The sequence below is a fragment of the Sinocyclocheilus grahami genome, unplaced genomic scaffold, assembly GCF_001515645.1.
Source record: "Sinocyclocheilus grahami isolate Dianchi unplaced genomic scaffold, SAMN03320097.WGS_v1.1 scaffold99.1, whole genome shotgun sequence".
Taxonomy (NCBI): Eukaryota; Metazoa; Chordata; class Actinopteri; order Cypriniformes; family Cyprinidae; genus Sinocyclocheilus; species Sinocyclocheilus grahami.
The window spans coordinates 412,319-421,838 of record NW_015505278.1 but is presented as its reverse complement, the minus strand read 5'-3'; the positions used below and the strand labels follow the sequence as shown (position 1 = coordinate 421,838).

Genomic DNA, 9,520 nt, shown 5'->3' with positions numbered 1-9,520 from the left:
TATATATATATATATATACACACACACACAGTATATTTAATATATGTATAACTGTAATAATGGCATAAAAATAATAACAATAATAAAAAACACATATGACGATTTGTAACTATTTTACATTTTGACATATAGGTGGTAAATCCTTCACCATTTTGTGTAAATGTTTGAATTCATACAAATTTTATTTAAATTCACCAATAGTTATGTTATGAGACTGATCTCAAATCTCCCTTTGTAAAAAATACTAGAAAAGGGAGTATCCTCTCAGCTATGTTCCTTTTTGGAGAGAAATGGTATCTCTGAGGATTTCCAGTCAGGATTTAGACTGTATCATAGTACTGAGACTGCTCTCATCAGAGTTACAAATGACCTGCTATTATCATCCGATCGTGGTTGTATTTCTCTATTAGTGCTACTGGATCTTAATGCTGCATTTGACACTATGGACCACAATATCCTTTTGAGTAGACTACAAAATGATGTTGGCATTAGTGGAATTGCATTGTCATGGTTCAAATCTTACTTCTCTGACCGTCATCAATTCGTAGCAGTAAATGACGAGATATCATATCGATCAGTATGGAGTACCACAAGGCTCAGTAGGACCGTTGTTTTTCACACTTTACATGTTACCCTTGGGAGATATCATCAAGAAACATGATGTTAGCTTTCACTGTCACAAACTCAGTTCTATATTTTTTCGCGGCCTGATAAAACATACAAATTTGCAAAACTAACAGAATGCATAGTTAATTATTGTTAACAGAGGTGTTAATTATTGTACCAAAAACCTCTGCATGTAATAACCTAAAACACTGTCTAACACTTGATGGCTGCTCTGTTAATTCCTCGTCATCAGTTAGGAACCTAGGTGTGCTATTTGATAGCAATCTTTCCTTTGAAACTCATGTTTCTAGCATTTGTGAAACTGCATTTTTCCATCTTAAAAATATATCTAAATTACGACCTATGCTCCCAATGTCAAATGCAGAAACGTTAATTCATGCATTCATGACCTCAAGGTTAGATTATTGTAATGCTTTATTGGGTGGTAGCTCTGCGCGCTTAATAAACAAACTCCAGTTGGTCCAAAATGCAGCAGCTAGAGTTCTTACTAGAACCAGGAATACGACCATATTAGCCCGGTTCTATCAACTCTGCACTGGCTCCCTATTGAACAACGAATACATATTCAAATCTTGCTAATAATGGCCATGAATGGTTTAGCTCCTCAGTACTTGAGCGAGCACATATCGCATTATAGTCCTTCACGTCCGCTGCGATCTCGAAACTCTGGCCATTTGATGATACCTAGAATATAAAATCAACTGCAGGCGGCAGATCCTTTTCCTATTTAGCGCTAGTGCTGGGCGGTATACCGGTTCATACCGAATACCGGTGTTTATTTTTGTTATGATATACATTTTTAAGATACCGCAAATACCGGTGTATGTCGCTTAAACAACGTTCGGAACGCGACACTGTTTGAAAGGGGTCCCTTTTCATTGTTGCACTGTGGTGAGGGAACAGCTGTATGTGTTACTAAGTGTGAAAGTTTGGAAACTAATGCTGTAGAACTAATAGAACTAACTTTCCCGGAGAAGTGTCACCTCTCTCGGCGTCTGTTCTGTGCAGTGAGCGGCAGAGAAGCAGCGCATTCAGTTGGCCACACCACAGCAGATTCGTCAATAAATGAGTACAAAAAAAAAAAAAAAAGGGTTTCCTAGCACCTGTCGCTTACTGATTGTTTGGAATTATAAATATGAGGGTAGTTCGTCTGTTAATATCACATGCACTTTTTGTTTGTTGTTTTTTTTAGTTTGTTACTCAGACGCAGGCAGTGCGCTGCATGAGACAAAAAAGTGATATAGCTAAAACAACCGCATAGCTGCTTTTTAGTGTAGATCCATGTTGATTTTATCAGACGATGCCGAGATTATAAATGAGAGTGACTCCTGGTTAACATGTATTAAAAGGGGTTGTGTTTAGTCACTATTTAGTGTGGTATTTTTTGACAATATTCACTCATCATGACAGTAAAATAGGGCATTCTAAGTCAATATACTGCAGTATTTCCTCTCTCAATCAGTAGAAAATATGATTAACAACCGGTCATGCATGAAAAAAAAATACCGTCATGTACCGTGGAACCAGTATAATTTTGAAAAATCACCAATGGAGTTTTGGTTCCTTGCCACTGTCGCCTTTGGCTTGCTTAGTTGGGGACGCATGACTGATTGCACAGACACTATTGGAAGAGAGCTGAACTGGATGATGACATCACTGAATCATCAATGAACTTTGGCTGAAAAATTACTGTTATTTTCTTCTTGCATCACTGACAAACAATTTTCCTGTTTGACTCTGTAAAGCTGCATTGACACAACCAGTATAAAGTAAAAAAAATAAATAAAGTTAAATATTATTGTTACTATTATTATTTTGTAGTTATATTTAATGGGTCACACTATGTGCAGTGTGAGGACCAAACCAAATCTTCAGGTGCTTTTTCTGAGAACCAGGCTGAAAAACGTATAGGCACCCCTATATATATATATATATATGAGAGTGAAAGATACCACTTTTGACACAATTGGTTTGTGAGATGTCTATCGGTTCAGCACCATCTGAGCTGTTGAGTATCAGTATATACGTAGCTCATCTTAAACATATCCTGCCACTGTATGTTCCCAGAGGTAATCACTCTAATGCTTCTCTTTGATTTCATTCCTACTGCACTGTCTCTCTCCTTCCTTGTCCGTCTCTGGCTGATACTTAGCGATATCGTTTCTATGCTTCCTCCAGACGTTAATACATGTGAGCAGGCCACATCACTCCATTATAAAACCCATATCTCACCCTCCTTTTCGTCTGTATTTGAGATGATGTGATGGAACTTAACACAGATTAAACAGACTGAATTAAGGTCAGATGGCTATTTCTTATGAAAGTCACATGCCAGCTCAGTCACATACATGGTACACTCCCCCCACCAAACACACACAATCACACACACTATTAGACACCATAAATGAAATGAGGAGTGTGAAATCCATCATTGTCGCATCCACTGCAGTGGAAAACTATTTTTATGTCTGTGTGTGTGTGTGTGTGTGTGTGTGTGTGTATAGGCATAGGCATGTCTGAGTTTATGAGCGTGAAAGCATTCGGGTGTGAAGTGCACACGTTCACACATTCTAACAGTTGATGATATTTGTGACAGCTTGCTGGTAATGGCCATCACAGGCTCACTGTTTATGACAACATGCAGCCCAATCCCTCCACTCCATCTTTATCTGTTCAATCTGTGTGCTTATGTGTATGTGAGTCTGTGTGTGTGTGGGGGGGGGGAATTTCACAGATCCGTGTTGTTGTCTGTATGTGGAAATAAAAAAATAAAAAAGCAAAGGAAAAACCTCAATTTTTAGTACAATGATGTCATGTAAACTACTTTTAAACTAAACCCATAAAAAACTTGAAGCACCGTGGGCCAGGGAAGACGAGCTGCTGTGACGAAGCTGCTGCCTCAGACCAGAGAGATATATAAACCTTATTTTATTTCAGCTAGTTGTCAAGACAACATTTCTCATCTTCCTTTAGTTTATATGGAAGCCCGTTTCCACCACAGAATAAAAAAAGGTAACTGCAATTTATTTCAGAATTTGGACTTTGTTTCTTGTAAATATGAAAAAAAGAGTCTAAGTTGCAAGATAGAAATTTACACCTCAGAGTTAACATCTTGTATTTCTGACTTTTTTCTCTTAATTATCAGATGACATCGCAAGAGGAGAAGGACTCGCACCATTGAAAAAGCCCCTGGGTCTTAAAGGGAAATGCCACTGAAGTTATGTTATGGGAAGTGTGGCTTCTCGTGACGATATATTTTGTAGGTGATGGGGGCTTTTTAATAGGATGCATTATTTTAAAGTTTGCATCCCATTTGCATTTTTATATACCCTAAAAGCCAGTGCACCCTGGCCTATAGACCAGCCTGGAATACTTTAGTAATCTTTACCCACAATACACCACTCCAAAGTGCAAATCCTGATGACATTAGCTGCATCCCAATTCAGAGGCAGCATCTTTCAAAAGCTGTAATCGAAGACCGATTGCATCTCCGTAGTTGTGACAAAGGCTGTCCCAATTCGAAGGCTCCTTCAAATGCGGCCTCAAAATTAGTCCTTCATTTCCCGGGCAATGAAGGATACTACCGATGGATCCTTTGTGGCCCAGGCTATCCGAAGATTCATTGTTTTACTGATGATGACAGGAATTTTTGAGAGAAAATGCCAGATTACACTGTTAAATGTAAGTATTGGGTTTCAGCTCAACTCAAATATCTAACGATACAAATTTGCAAATGTGAAAGAAACCATTTAAAGAAGTTTAAATGTTGACATGTCTTAGATGCGATTTTATAGGTGGTTTATACTTGTTATTATGTACATAAATGGACCAAGGTGAGCATATTAAGACAGGTTGCGAACCCTGTTTAGTTTTCAGATAGTTTAATATCACTTTCAAAAAAGTCCAATACAAATGTCACTGCCGCTCGTCAATGGCAGCTGTCACACTTGCTATGCGACAAGATCAATCCTTCACAGGCTAGACCGTCCCATTTCACAATGCTCAGTCCAACCTTCCCAGTCTTCGGGAAGGATCCAGCCTTCGAATTGGGACACAGCAACTGTCCAATGCAAATATATGCTTTATGTTCAATCAGGAATTTTCAAATTTGGCACTAGGGTGACTGAGTAAAATTTACATTATTTTATAGAGTAGAATCATTTAAATAAATAAATTTATGAATGCATTTTGTAATATTTTAAAATGTTTCACATACATTCATAATATTCACTATTTTTGCAATATAAATGGGTATTTATATATGGAAATATATAGCTATCTTTATATTTCAGGAAGGAAATATTCATATTTTTAGGTCCATGGCATCAGATACAATAGTCTGAGAAACTTACCACACAGGCATTATTTAAAATTTTAAATCATTTGCATTTTTACACCTTAAAAGTCAGGGAAAAAAATCTGCAGTTCTGAAAAAAATATATTAAAAAAAATAAAAAAAATAGTAAAATGTAAATAAACAATAAAAATACAAATAAATAAACAAATATTAGATACTAATGATATTAAATATAGTAAAAGAAAACATTTTTAAAGATTTCAAAATGTTTTAGATGTATTCATAATAATAATAATAATTCATTTATATATGGAAATATATAGCTATCTTTATATTTCAGGAAGGAAATCTTCATATTTTTAGGTCCATGGCATCAGATACAATAGTCTGAGAAACTTACCACACAGGCATTATTTAAAATTTTAAATCATTTGCATTTTTACACCTTAAAAGTCAGGGAAAAAAATCTGCCAATCTGAAAAAAAAAATAAATAAATAAAAAAAATAGTAAAATGTAAATAAACAATAAAAATACAAATAAATAAACAAATATTAGATACTAATGATATTAAATATAGTAAAAGAAAACATTTTTAAAGATTTCAAAATGTTTTAGATGTATTCATAATAATAATAATAATTTTCCACACTATAAATGGTTCTTTACAGAAATATGTATTTTTATATTTCAGGAAGGATATTGTCATATTTGGGGTCCATGGCATCAAAAGGTAAACTCACCATACAGGATGTTAATGAGCGAGATGGGCATGACCAAGATGCCGACCAGCATGTCCGCCACTGCGAGCGAGCGCAGGAAGAAGTTTGTAGCGTTTTGCAGCTTCTTCTCCAGCGACACGGCCAAAATAACCAAAATATTTCCTCCTATCGTCAGAGAGATAATCACAAGAATCAGCAGGGCTGGCCAGTTCTTCTCCTTCATCGACTCCTTTTCGACCCCATGAGGAGAGGAGGAAGAAGAGGAGGAGAGATTGAAGCTGTAGTCAGTCAAGAAGAAGCTCTGGTTCAGGCTCACGGTGGTATTACCAGGCCAAACCATCCAGCCAACAAGGTCTAGGGAGGATGTTGTAGAGCCAAACCCGCCCAGAACTGGCCCGCCAGGTGTCCCCATCATCTGATGTCTTTTCCTAGCACCCTGTATCAATCTGAGCTCCTTCCACTCATGGCCGCTGAAGAGTTCGGAAGTTCAAAAATGAAGTGATCCACTCAAAATGCTATTTGAAGGAGAAATCTACAGCACGGAGGATATCCATAGCATTTCCTGTTGCATATTTCTAGCTCAGGATCTTATTCATGGAAACCGGATCTACAAAACACAACGAGAGAGACACAATAGAGCAATGAATACCAAAAAAATGTTAACTCATAGATAAAAAGGTACAATAAAAAAAACTCTGACAGAATATCACAGAGTTACTCAGATAAAACAACAGGAATCAAAGTCACAGAATTGAAGGTTGTGATAAATATTTACAGTATCGTATGGCTTGTTAACTGAGGGGGGTTACAGAGTATTTGTTAAATATAAAAACCAAAATATATATTGTGTGTTTGATTGGTCCAGACGCTACACTGCATTCCAACAATGGGTAATTAACCTCCTCAGCAGAAGCCAATCAAGTAACTGTGAATTGGGATAAATTGGCATGAAATAGAATGACTACAGGAAACAAGGACAATGCTCAAATACCTTCCAGAGATTCAAATGTTTAATCTCATAATGATCAGCACTGGATTAGAATTTGGGTTCATTTGGAAAGCTTTAAAAAAACATAAAATGGGTACAAAATATGATTCTGCCTCAGAGTGTTTCAGACACTGACTTACATGAATGTATTCTTAGAACTGGTTGTCTCATTTCATATTTGAATTGGAAAATGAAATGCAGAATTATTTTTGCATGATGGGAATCGTGGGCAGACAAATCTGCCCGAGGGAACTAAAATTTCCTCCCACTAAGAAAAGTTTAAAAACCCTTTTACTTCCTGACAGGAAGGTTAAATATTCTCCTAAACTAAATCTGAGTGGTTGGTGTGTGTGTGTGTGTGTGTGTGTGAAATAAGGATAAGAAATGAATGCTGAGTAGTTAATTAGTCCTGGTGCTGTCGACCGAGATCAACAGAGACAAATGAAGAAGAGAGCAAGGCATGCATTACAAGACTAAGATTAGATTGAGTGACTCTGACAGCACCACTAAGTGAAAGAATCTGTATGTGTGCGTCCGTACAATTACTAATCTAATAGTACGGTCCCACTCACTCCGTTTGGTGATATAAATGAAATGTAAAACCAGGCGAGCGAGAGTAGCCACATGTGTGCGTGGGGTCTGGCACAAATAAACAAACAGACTTGCACAGATCCCCAAGGACCCCAATAACACAATGGGCAAGCACTAAACATATGCATATCCAGATTTCTTCTCGGCATGTGGTTGCGAAATGGACCCCAATTGTTATCCCACAGAGAAGATTCTCACATCTCCTAATTTATTGTTCTGTTTAACTCAGCACTGCTTTTCATAACCGAGACTGTCATTTTTGTCCATAGGGGTGAATAGTGTTATATAGATTAAGAAAGTAACCAGCAGACTTGAAAAAACATTTGCTCATTGTCATTCAGGTCAGCATTTTAATGGAACAGTCTCAATTTATCCTGGTAGGAAGAAAAAAAAAAGTGACATAAGAACTGAAAACTTGTTTCTACGGAACGGAAGCAGTTTCTGGATTCATTTTTCAAACAAACAATAAACATCTAAACACAAACTGCTCTGCTAACTGTCGCCCTTGGCCTTTTCTTTTCACTTTATTTTGCAGTAAGCAGGGTGAAATACTTCAGGCTTCTGAAAAAAACCCACTAAACATCCTTAACACAACAACAAATACTTTGTCTTCTTTTTATATACATATATATTAGGCTACATGTTTCACCACAGTCAAATTGTCTTATTGCAATGATACAGTGATTAATCTGCATCTTGCGGTACATGATGACCATTACCTGTCTCTACAATCTGCTTTTGTAAAATAACCCAGACTAATGATTTGAAATCTATTCATATTTGTCTATTTCGCCCTGCTCTTCACATAGCTGGAGAAGGTCATTCAGATAATAACTCAACTAATATGGGAGGTCTGCTACAGGAGTTACTAAATCAGGCATAAAATTCCTGCTCCTGCAATATTCTGGCAATTATGGACTCTAAAAGATGAGAACCCTTTGTTTTTTTGTGATTTTCTATGATTTATTTGAAATTTTACACTGCGAAAATAACAAAAATCTAAATTCAAAAATTAGCATGCGGCAACTTTTTCCTGCACATTGGATATTCTGAAACAGATCCTCTGTCACAGGTTTAGATTCGCAGTAAGCAGGTTACAGGACCATTTGACATGGCTTTTTGCTCATCCACCTGTTTTTCTTTGAATCAGATGCTAGTCACATGCTAGCCAGACTGCTAATGTGCATTTAACAGGCAGAAATCAATAACTAATCGATTCTGTTTCATAAAGAGCTAATAATGAGGGGAATACACACATACACTTGCAAACACAGACACACACATACAAACAAAGTATTAGAGAGCATGAGAAACCTCTCTGAACCATGAAACTTGCTTTACTTGCTTGGATTAGCATAAGTCACTCTAACACCTTTGTGAGATGAAGCTTTCAGAAAGTCTTCAGGTGTGATAGGAACACCAATCTCACTCATTAGATGATTTCCTGGATGAGTGAATATGTGGACAGGTTTTTATCTGAGAGAAAAAAAGTGACAAATTTAACAACAACCTTTTTCAAATGCACCTGCTATTGTTTACCAGAACTGGTGCGGCTGATAGAAGTTTCCTTTCATATGCCGTTACTGGGTTAACAGCTCACGCGTGCTTGTGCCTACGGATGCCGTGATTTTGCCAAGTAAGACATGTTCCTGGATCAACATGACTGTCCAAAAATACAGACTTAACCCAGTCCCCACCCCTAAACCTAACCTTACCCATAATTAATTCCTAAAATCAGAGGGAAATGATAGCTGATTAACAAGGGTGTAGAAGCACCTAATACTGATTGTACACTCTAAACACTGATGGGTAAAATAGGGACAAACCCAGCAATTGGGTTGTTTTGACCAACACTGTAAAATCCAATAGTTTACCTTACTTAGATTTAATTAGTTATCTTTACTTAGTTGTTATACTTACTAGGTTTTATTAAGTTACAGCTACTTTCAAGGCAAATAAAACAATTTACTTACTGTTTTGAGTGACACTTACTTAAAATATTCAAGTAGCCACAAAGGAACCAATGACATTAATAAACCAGTGTGAGGCAGCAGTGCACTAATATGTTGCTAATGTGCAACATAACAACAGAAGAAGAAAAGAAAAAGAGTCTTAATAGACTTTTCACTAATAGGGTATATGTCGAACATCACCTGACCAAACCCGGAAAACAGGTCTCATTGCTTCCGCTTGTCGGAGAACGTGTTAACAGCCGTATTAAATAATAGCGATATCTATGGACTTTAGATAATCAGTTAAACTAGCTAGCTGTTTTTACTGTTGACATTTTATTCAAT

General features: G+C 36.8%; 1 protein-coding gene across 2 annotated transcripts in view; it reads right to left on the bottom strand.

Annotated features, from left to right (window-relative positions):
* The window catches only part of htr2cl1 (5-hydroxytryptamine (serotonin) receptor 2C, G protein-coupled-like 1), a 16,305-nt gene extending 7,054 nt beyond the window's left edge, over positions 1-9,251 (bottom strand). The window contains exons 1-2 of one of the 2 annotated variants that reach the window (XM_016276239.1): positions 9,216-9,251; positions 5,666-6,251 (exon numbers count right to left, since the gene is read on the bottom strand). In XM_016276239.1, coding sequence (XP_016131725.1) covers positions 5,666-6,059 — 394 coding nt within the window. In that variant the 5' untranslated portion in view covers positions 6,060-6,251; positions 9,216-9,251. Of the gene's footprint in view, positions 1-5,665; positions 6,252-8,733; positions 8,806-9,215 lie in introns of those variants that run through there. The other variant, XM_016276240.1, reaches the window with a different exon arrangement.
* Between the last annotated feature and the right edge of the window lie 269 nt (positions 9,252-9,520).